We start from the raw sequence: 11,422 nt of genomic DNA, 5'->3' as shown, positions 1-11,422 counted from the left end.
CTCAGAAGCCACCCCAGTGCTTGCTTTCACTCACTCTCCCACCTCCTCCCCACAAGGGTAACGACTTCCTTGTGATTCTCACATCAAAATAGTTTAATTTACATTAGTTTTGACTTTGAAATTTATACAAATCGAATCATAGAGTATATACTCTTTCGTGTGTGGCTTTTTTCTTTCAACATTACGTTTGGATAATTCATTGATCTTGTTACATGCAGTTTAGTTTGCTCATTCTCCTTACTGCATATTATTTCATAGTGTGAATATACCCCAGTTTGTTTATCCACTCTACCATTAGTGGACATTTGGGTAATTTCCAGTTTTTAGCTATTATAGGTAGTACTGCTATGAACATCCTTCTACATACATGTCTTTTAGGGCACAGATGTATACATTTCTTTTGGACATAGATAATTATCATGTCATAGGGTTTGCCTTAGGAATCTTATTTTTAATTGCTAAACAGTTTTCCAAAGTGGTTATATAAATGTACATGCTTACTGGCAGCATACGGAAATTCTGATGGTCCACATTCATGCTCACAAAGGCACATTGGAATGCAGGTGGCTGACTCTAAAACCCAAAGCCCTTTTCCTTTCACCTAAATTTTACTTAAAGGTAAGTACTTGGTAACAATTTTCTTTTACAAATTCTATTATTCTTTCTAAGATTTTTAGTCTTTGTTCACTAAGTGAGTTTCCTTTTCTATACTGGAAAATATACCTACCCTGAATAGAATTTAGTAGCGTTAGCAGTGTATCAGAGGCCTCATGTAAGTATTCATCTTCATTGAACCCAGCCTCTTCTATTTTTTCTGCATGGGTGAAAAGAATGGCAGTGTAATTCATCCAAGCATGGCCCAGAAGTTCCTGAAAGAGAGGAGGTAAGTGGCTATTTGCCTTTTACTGTATTTCTCAAAGATGAGCAGAAGAGTTACGGGTTAACACAGACAGTAAAGAGACCTGTACCTCATCATGTTTCTAAAACTGAAATATTTAATGGGAAGTGATGATGGAGTCAAATAATGTAAGCAAATGCAGAGAGATGGGTGGGCTTTCTTTTAAAAAAGGCTTAAGTTTTCCATTTAATTTTGTTGTAATTTATGTAAATACAGCTTCAAAACTGCATATTATCAGTGCTTCAGGATTTAATTACCTTTACAACATTCAGCAGTCGTACATACTTGCCTGTCAACCTGAATCTGTTAGAACCACTGAAATCCTTTAAGTCAGAGGACCTTGCTCGGGAGAATGTCATATCTTTTTCTGTAGGATATTGTATTATCATCACTAAAAGCATTTCCTGAGAATTTATAGTTACATAGTCTGGTTACTATCTATTGATGAATCAGATGACATGTAACGAAAATGCTATCAAAGTACAGTTTGTCATTTGGAACAACCACAAAATACTACTGTGATTCACATCCTCTTCACATACATAGAATCAAACACAATTTTATGGGTGACTTCCTCTAATATGGGTGAAAAATATTGAATACTGGTATTCCTTTGTTTAGTAATATGTAGAAGTTGGTTATGTAATAAATTCTTATTTGATTAGTAAAAAGCTGACATAAAGCAGAAGTAATAGCGTGTGGCAGATCTTTAACACAGTATGAAAGGCATATAGAAATAACCATTTAACTTTTGTGAATATTTGCAAAGTTATATGAAATCATGACAGTGTAACAGTAAAGTTCACTCCATTCCAAACACTCCCATTACAAAAATATTTCCAAAGCTGCTACTATAATAGCAAGAGAAATATAAAATACTTAGGGATAATTTAATAACAAATATCCAGAACCTCTAAAATTAAAAGAAAGGAAACAACTAATATTTAGTGCCAGATACTATGCTAAAGCTTTACCTCTTTTGAAGTTCAAGGTGATGATTTGTGGGAGATACAATTATGATACGGAGAAACTGATGCACAGAGGTTGAGTACAAACCTATAGAGAGGTATCAGATTAATGCAAACTAGATTACAAAAGTACTGGGAAATTGAAAGTTTGGGAAACTATTTTAAATAAGTATGAGTCATATAATATTGAACAACTGGAAAAAAGTGAAGAAACAGGTGAAACAAGAAGGAAGGGAGGAAGGAAAGAATTGGGATATGCAAATCTAATATGAAAATATAAGAACTGTGGAACAATATATTTAAAAATTAGAAACATCTCAAGACCACAGTTACCAGTTACAACTCCTAATACAGTCTTTTATCAGAGTTATTTATTTTCACATTCATCTCTATAACTTGACCGTGACTTCTTAGAAGGAAAGTCTGTGTCTTCCTATATCAATCAAAACCTCTAATACACTGTACACTCTCAATAAATATGTTGGATTAATGTGGAATTTAGACCCTCACCATCATCTTACATAGAAGGTTGAGGGTTTTATTTATTGACTTTGGTACCTCAATTTTGAAGTTTAATCTTTGGGACACAAAATTGTAATTTCCTGTGAAACTTCTCCTTTCTACTCTAGTTCATTATCACAGATTCGCCTGTAGTCTGCACTTTCTATTTTGTATTCAGAGAGACTGTCTCAAGTTATGGGTCCCCAAATTTTCCTCATCAGTCTGTCTACACCATAGAATAATTGTATGCTTCTGGTTCTCCTAAAAATGCCCTGCTTCAAGAAAATCCTCAGACATGTCAAGATCAGCACATCAGAGAATAATTATTTTAACAGGAAGATTCTAACTTTACAAAAGAGTTTTGCAGAGAGAGACTTTAATTGGCATATTTTATGTGCCTTTAAAAGGCAGGTTGGCAAAACTTTACCCCAACCTTTGCATAACATAGCTCTTGTGTAAATCAAAGTATATGTGCAATGTCAACATCACATTTTAGCTAATAGTGACATAGCAAAATTAGCAGACCTTAGAGTTTTTGGTATATTCTGTGCACTCTAACACATCTCTTGTGGGTGAGAAGTCAAAGAATGGGAAAATGAATAAACCATACTGTGGACTGAATTGTAACCTCTCCCCAAATTGATATGTTGAAGACTTGAACTCCAGTCCCTCTGAAGGATTATTTCAGATGCAGCTAATTAAGATAAATTCATTAGGGTGGGACTCTAATCCAATATGTCTTTATAAAACAGAACTTTGGGCAAAAACATGAATACTGGGAGAACACCAGTTAAGCATAAAGTCAGCCATTCATAAGCCAAGGAGAGAATCCTTGGACACATCCCTCTCTCTCAACCCTCAGAATAAACTCACCTGCTGACATCTATTTCAGACATCTAGCCTCCAGAACTGACAGGCAATAAATTTCTGTTGCTTAAGCCGCAGAGTTGGTGGTATTTTTATTGCAACCCAAGAAAATTAACCCAAATGGTTGAAAAATCAGTAACATGCTAAATATAACAGATTTAGGTTCTGAGAATAAGATTTCTGGGCCATTTACACCAGAATCACTTAGGGTGCTTGCTAAAAGTGCATCAAAATCTTCAGGGGTGGAATCTGGGGATGTGAATTTTAAAAGCTCTCTGGGAGATTTATTCCTTCTGCAGATACTTATTGAGGGGTCTACTTTGTTCTGAGGACAAGGAACGGTACAAAACAGATGCGTTTCCTGCTTGTATATGATGGAAATTCTCGTTTACTAACTAAACTTAGGGCTAAGGAAGAGGGACACTTAGGGAAAAAATACATTTAATTTGTTGTCCTCGCAAGTGTTGTGATAGAAAATATATTGGCGCTACAGAGGCAGACATTTAGCCTAATTTTGGATGGGGGGGGTAATGTGGGGTAAAGGGAGGGATCAGAAAATGTATCTGGCATGTGATGATGCCTTGAGCATAGAAATTAGCAAGGAATTTCTCATGCGATAAAGACATACCAAGTAAAGAAAGTGATTAAGCATTACTGGGAATTGTATAGTACTGGGATTTTATTTTTAACAAGTACAACTATTGATCTTGCATCATTCTTGTCTCTAGAAGTTTCTCAAATTTAGAGCCAGGCTTTATATTCCCCAGTGCATTATTGATGTGTTCATATTGAAATGTTTAATATAAGTTAATAAATAGCTACTGCCCTTAAGCTCCCTTGAGTGCTACTGCCAGAACTATTCTCTGGGTATTGGTTGATGCATAGGCTATATTTGTTATTAAATATTTATACAACATCACCATAATATAAATTAATGTTAAATAAACTGTTTGGCTCAAGTGGTTCTCTCCTGAATTATATATTATAACATAGAACTCTCCTCTTGCTCGGTTAGTGCTTATTGCATTAAATGGTATGACATTCACAGTGTGTCTTTGGTTCCTGGCTTTCTATATTGTAACATGAACATGCCCACCCCTTCCTTTGTTTCCACCAGACGTTTGCTGTACTTTAAGCCATAATATCATGCAGGAAAATGAGTTAAAGCACCTAAGGATAATAGATTTGTAAGCTTGACACCACTTATGAGCCCATGTGTTCAGCCACTGGAAAGTTTTTACATGTTGGTAATTATTTATGAAAAGATGCTCATGTCCTAAACTGTGAGAGAAATTGCACTTTTGAATTACCGCCAAAAATAGAAGAGAATGGTTGATTTAGCTTATATTCTTTAAATTGATTTTTGGCCAGAAAATAGTTGAATATTTGAAAATAGTGTCACTTGGTGTATAGTCATCATGTTAGGGGCCAAACGTGTTCTCTATGGACCCAGAGAATAATCACGGTTGATTGATACCTCACATAAAAATCCGCAAGAAAGATAAGTTAATGTAAGTTATCTGGTGTTAACAATTTAAATATAATACTAAGCTAGATGGAAGATTTATAATCAATCATGAATTGTTTGATTTCAAAGCGCTAATGGGTATGAGTCCATCTAGTCCTTTTGGGACAACTAGTTAGGATATAAACTTTGTTTTCCAGGAATTGTGTTCATTTTCCCAGGACCTCACCAGCCCTGCCCCATTTGTTTGTGGTTGATGAAATCATAGCATCTGGTCTTTTTAGGGGGAAACTTTAAAAAAAGCCAACTATTACATCAACTGAGAAAAAAAAATTATCATGGTTCAGGAGGACAATAAGGACCATTCTTTATGTTATTCCCTTATTCTCTTCCCACTTAGAACACCACATTTTCTTCTTAGAGAGCCAAAGCTGAATGATAAGCCTTGTTAGATCAGATTTAGAGAATAGTCAATCTTAGAGATCACCTGTCAAAATTGCCTTATTTTATAGATGAGGATATTAAGGCCTTGTGATATTAAATGGCTTGGCCAAAGCCACATTGCTGATTATTGGCAGACTTGGGCCTGTAACAGAGGTTCCCTGACTGCCAGGCCCCTGTCCTTCCCACTAAATTGAGACTTCTCAGTTTAACATTACTAAGCCAGTGGATTTTTTTCCCATAAATTAATAAGGAAGTTCTTATATATCAGGGCTATGTAGGTTTGATTTCACTCTCTTTTCTGAAGCCTATCAAAATAATTCCAAAGAAGGCTACAAATAATATGTCCCAATTTTAGGGTAAAACAAATACTAGCAAAAATGTTATAGTGATCATAGGTAACGTTTATTGTGCACTTGACATGTGATAGTGTTTGAATTAATTTACCATTATGTTAATATGACATTCATTCCAAAAGTAATCCAGAAAACTATTATCTTTTCCAATTTATCACTGAAAAGATTGAAGTTTAGAGAAGTTATTTGCCCAAGGTAACAAAGCAAGTAACTAAGTAGGAAATTGAACATAGGGATAACTTACTGCAAGACCCAGGCTCTTATTAATGTGTTGCTTATATCTAGTCGTTCATTTGAATAAGTTACTCATCACAGTCTAGATAGTAATGATGACAAAACAATAATAGTAGTGGCAATTTACAAACCTACTATGAACCTGTGATAGTTCAGGCATGATGCCAAGCACATAACATTTATTAAATACAGCCTTCAGAATTCTTTAACATAGGTAAATTATCCCCATTTTATAAATGAGGAACTGAAGCCAAGAAAGTTTTGTTAAGTAACATCTATAGTCATGTACCTAGAACTGTAACAGACATATATTTCAACTGAATTCTGTGGAACAGCTAAGCCCATGATCTCTGTTCAGTATGTGCATGTCTTGCATTGGTCTTTCTAAACCCCATCTGTGTACACCCATCTATAACATCAACAGTCAAGTTGCTCTTTTGAAGTCAAAATACTTGCTTGAAACTTGATTGTATATAGTAATAATACAAACATGATACCATGATTGTGGAAAGAATGTAATCAATTCCTGGATTCAATTCCTAGTGCAGTTTGACTGTGTGCTAGCACTTTCCTTAAGGAGACTTTATTATATATGCTGTGTGCTTAGTCATTCAGTCATGTCCAACTCTTTGCCAGTGGACTGTGGCCCGCCAGGTTTCTCTGTCCATGGGGATTCCCCGGGCAAGAATACTGGAGTGGGTTGCCATGCCCTCCTCCAGGGGATCTTCCCAACCCAGGGATCGAACCCAGGTCTCCCGCATTGCAGGCGTATTCTTTACCATCGGAGCCACCACAGGAGCCCATTATAATATGTTCTGATCTATTATTGGGGGATTTTTTTTTAATTCAAATGATAGATAACATTCAGATGAATCATTCCCTTTTTTCCCCATTTTGGGGAGACAGTTCACTAACATCTCTACTGTTTTGCTGTAGATTAAGGAAGGCCTGACATAAAGAGAAAAGGATCATTTGAGGAACCGTTTCAGTTGTCACAACTGGCAGCTTATAACCCCTCTATAAAATATTAAAGCAGAAATTGAGAGATATTTAAAGAGACAACAGGGCGGTGCAGGAAAAGGAGAGGTCACTTCTCTGGCACTGGCCTTGAAGACTCCTTCCAGGGAGGGCATCAGTGCCCCCAGAAAGGGGGAAAGGCAGAGGGGAAGGCAGATGTTCTGTTCCTCATTTTGCATGAGCCAGGGAGAAAAAGCAATCCAGGGTGTGTCTGGAAGCAGAGGACCTTAACTACTCCTTGCTCCTTCCTAACAGCTGTGGGTCCTGTTGAATATTCAGACATCCTGCAGCTGCTCCCGGTCTGTGAGCACATCCAGACGGCTGCCACTAGTATCTGAGGCACCTTCAGGAAGAAGATCGTAAACAGCCAGCCTGCACTTAGGCAGTCTTCACCCAGAGATCAAGGTGGAAGCCCGGAATAGGACTGCAGTGCCTCCCAGGGTCATGACCCTGCTGAGGATTACTAAATCTCTCCTTGGAGAAAGGTTACTTACTCTTGAAAAATTGTTCTGGATCTGAGTTTTTCCCTCGCGCATCTTCTCCCTGCCTTCAACTCCTGAATTGGACACTGACTTAAGGAAGGCAGCCATAAGAAGTGAAGGCTGTATGTATGCCAAATACCATTTAAAAGGGTCAGAGACACGTGGGAAACAAATTCACTTGTATAAAAAAAAATTAGGGCATTACAATATAGTTCTGTATCCTAAAACTGGAAAAATCTATTTTCAAAATGTTTGTCTCTTAAAATGTCTTTTTTTGGATCAGCAGAAAGAAAAATCTGGAGACATACGGAGAGAGTCAGGTTGGTTTTTGAGAAATATTTATCCATTTACAGAGTTTACTGGATTACATCCACCTATAGCTTAAGTTAAATGTCTATTTAATAGCAGCTTTAAGTGAATTTTTTAAGCTGCTTAAAAATTATACTGACAATATGGCTCCAGGGCCCTGCTTTTGATTTCTACCAGAAATATTGTTTGAAATGCCAGCTTTAATAGGTTAGAGGAGGTTCATGGGCTTTCTTAGATTTCACATTGTTTCTTAATTGCAATCATCTTCTTTGCTTTTGTACAGAATGTTCTTGGTTTTTCAGGAGTTGAATGATGATTATTTTTTATACTCTTGTCACCCTAATTTTTTCCACTAGTTTTTTGGATTACACATATGCCTTTTTTTTTTTTTCTTAAAGAAAACGTGTGTCTGTCATTTAGAACAATCTTATGTCTTTACTAGCTAAAGGAAAATATCTTTCTTTAAAGCAAAGTATACTATCTTTCTAAGTGTAACAAATTTACATCAACATAATCAGAGATTGGACCAGAAATAGCGTAGCATTTATTCAAATTCATTTTGATTGAAAATGTCTACGTCTCTATTCTCCATGTAGTTTACTTTGGAACTTCTAGTAGAGATGAGATCTTTAGTTAGGTCAATTAATGAGGCTACTGAGTAATACTAGTCAAGTTCAGCAGTTAAATTTGGTTGGTCCTAGACGGGAGAATGAAGAAATTGAATAAATGAACAAACAGATGAACCATTAGGGAAAAGTGGCATATGTTATTTTTATTCACCCTGAGGTCCCTGTGATCTCATGGCTGGCATGGAGCAGTTACTCACCCTACAGATAAGGCAAGCAAAGCTTCTACAATTCCTTATTTCTCTCCTATAAATAAAGTATAAATCTCCCCTAAATGTTTGCCATGGTGTAGGTCTCAGTGATGCTTCCTTCACTGAGGAGTTATACATTGCCCTGCTTTGGCACTTAATGTTTTGTCATATACTTGTTTATCTATTTGTCTCTTCTAGACTGTGAGTGTTTTGAGGGCAGGGCTCATATTATCACTCACCAATCATCAAACTCTGCTAGTACTCAGTACAGTGTTCAATGACTGAATCAGAGTGACCGCCCCCCCCCCCCCATTTATGGCGAACTGTAAGAGGCTGTCCCTTGTTGAAAGAATGCAAGTCAGTATTTTAGTTCAGTGGTTCTAAACTTGACTATTTTAGAGAAATATATGGAAAGTTTATGCAAATACAGATAGGCAAGCTCTACTTTTGAGATTCTGTTTCACTAAGGCTTGGATGAATCTACTTTTTTTAACAAACAGCTCAGTTGATTCTGAGGCAGATAATCTGAGACCACATAGACAATCAAATTCTCAGTTCTTAGGAGTTTGAGATTTAGTTAACCTGAGTTCAGTATCTCATTTTTGTTTTGTTTTCTTTTGTATAATAAGAAGTCATTTCCCAGTTATAAAATGACTGACTGAATTCCTCAAAAAAGGAATTTGTAAAAATGACTCTTGGTGGGAGAATCAAGTAATTTTTACCAGTTTTTTTCTATGTCACTAGTGCCTGTTTTAAACTACTTGTTTAAAATATCTCTTTTAACCAGTTTTTCATAGTTTGTTCCTTTTAAGGTGATGCCATTCAAAATGGGAATAATGTCACTGGTGTGACTGCTGTTTGCATTACCTGGATCATTTGGACTGGGGAAGATTCTTCCTGTGTGCAAAGAGGCACGTCTGCTCTCTGGACCAGCAGTGCAAGGTGCAGACCCTCCTGCCCAAAGTGATGTGCCAGGGCCTCCCTGACCTCCTGTCTCACGTGCTTCTTGCTCAGCCTGCTGTGCGGGTAACCTGGCGTGTCCAGCACCTGGACCTGCAGAGTCACCTCTTGCCCCCCTCGACGCATGAAGCTGTGGAGGTGACAGCTACGGCCCAGACTGCAGTCTTTGGTCACAGAGCATGGAGCAAAGCTGCTGTGGAAGTCAGTGCTTCCCAGGAGAATGTTCCCCGCAGAACTTTTTCCACTTTGAGTCATGCCAAAGAGGGCCAAGTTGATGGTCATCTTGTTGGAGTTCATCATGGCTCTGGGTAAACAAAAGCTCAGCGTAAGCAGTCAGGCATCTCCCCTCAGCCAATGTAAGGCTTTTTAACTGGCCTAGAGCACCCCACATATTGCCTCTGATTTGCTCTCCCCTCCTTCTTAGTGTCTAAAGCATGGAGGAGCACACCACTGAAGCAGAGACCACCCCCCAACCAGTGACAGAGGAAAAGTGGAAATAATATTAGTAGTTTATACTTGGAGAGGAGAGAGAAATCAAATACAGATAAGGAAAGGGGGAGGAAGCAATAATTGTAGGAAAATGAGGGGAAAAATTACATGAAGATGGTGTAAGCCATGTTTTGGAGAAGTGTGTTAACTTATCAATGTGATAGGTGAGTTGGTTTAATAATGGGTGCTGAGGTCCCTCAGTTTAGTAACAAAGATAGCAGCAATATTTGAAAATGATTCACTCTTGGTGAAGAAGTGGAAACTACAGTGAAAGAAATGGCCCTTCCTGCATTTTAAACAATGTTCTGCCTCTCCCCACTCCCTGCCTCCCCACCCCTTGAATATACAAGTGGCATCTGCAAAAAATCATCTCTCCTGACTTCCTGAATGCTTCTCTCCTATGAAACATGAATGATATTAAAGGAAGACTTCTGTTTCTGTTTACTAATTTTTTAACAACTGGGCAACATTCTGATGAAAATGATTACTTTAATTTCTGTTATGAAATAATTAATCATTTCCGTGGTTCACCATAGCTCAGTATTGGCTCTTCAACAAAGAAAGGAAAGACCAGCACATTGTACAGTTCAATTAGGAGGGAGGAGAACCTTGGGAGATTCTATTTCATTACAACACCCCTAAAATGTAGTTATTTTTGTGTATTTTAAGGTCACCTGTCATTTTCATTAATATATCGATAAAGCAAAGCTACTGGCCAATCACCAAATGTACTCAATCTCTTGATTCAGAAATAAAGACATTTAAAATTGCATATTTACTATTTTTGCTTAGAATTTGTAGTTAGACTGTAAAGTTTTATGTGCTTCTGGTCTTTCCTGTCCTCTAATGCCTCTCACCTTAATCTCTCCAGACCTTAATATGAACATGTTGAAGGAAACTTACACCCTCGTACTAAAGACACTCACCTCAGGAGTCCCTGAAGATGACCCCATCCCACCTCACCCAGCTCATTCAGCTGTGGCAGCTGAACCGTAGTCACTCAGATTTCTTTTTACTCCAGAATTAGATGTGTGATTTTTTTAAAGAATTAATTAATTATGGAATCCCAACCAGTTTGCTCTATGTCACGTACCTTTTCCAGTCTTAAAAATGCTTGTTCCAGAGACTTCCCTCAAGCTGGTATAGTTGTTCAGTATGAACTTCAACCTTCTGACAGTGTCATTGTACCACTCTGAGACTGATACTGTATGTACTTTATTTAGTTAATCTATTACCAGAATACTTTCTATAAATGATTAGCTGTCTTCCTCTAATCAGCATCGACTTTTTTATGTCACTTGACAGACATGTAATTTCAATAGGTACTTCCTGAAATTTCTATTTCCCGGATTAACTTGTTTAAGATAATTGTTAATAAGTAACAATTTATCATATAACCTAAAAAAATACAATATTGGCAAGTGTTAAATAGAAGCTAGACATTTAAAAGCAAAGGTCACAATTTTTTCCTTTCTAATTCACATATCACTAATTCATGAAAAATTTTCAACAAATAGATATACATACAATAGATATTGACTTCCTAACAGTATTTAGTTCATAAATTCAAAAAGTCTCTAAGAAAACTCTCTTGGCTATTTCCATGCAATTGAAATTT

At 37.0% G+C, this 11,422-nt stretch overlaps 1 protein-coding gene across 1 annotated transcript; it reads right to left on the bottom strand.

Moving 5' to 3' along the window:
• Positions 1 to 468: 468 nt before the first annotated feature.
• On the bottom strand, positions 469 to 10,970 carry GIMD1 (GIMAP family P-loop NTPase domain containing 1). Its single transcript, XM_043871427.1, has 3 exons — positions 10,898 to 10,970; positions 9,223 to 9,619; positions 469 to 869 (listed from the first exon to the last, which is right to left on the bottom strand). Exons 2-3 carry the CDS (start codon positions 9,613 to 9,615, stop codon positions 609 to 611), a joined length of 654 nt encoding a protein of 217 aa, XP_043727362.1. The 5' UTR covers positions 9,616 to 9,619; positions 10,898 to 10,970; the 3' UTR covers positions 469 to 608.
• Between the last annotated feature and the right edge of the window lie 452 nt (positions 10,971 to 11,422).

Source organism: Cervus elaphus, chromosome 17 (assembly GCF_910594005.1).
Source record: "Cervus elaphus chromosome 17, mCerEla1.1, whole genome shotgun sequence".
In the NCBI taxonomy this organism is placed as follows: domain Eukaryota; kingdom Metazoa; phylum Chordata; class Mammalia; order Artiodactyla; family Cervidae; genus Cervus; species Cervus elaphus.
The sequence above is the reverse complement of the archived record's forward strand: the minus strand, read 5'-3'. Positions and strand labels throughout refer to the sequence as shown.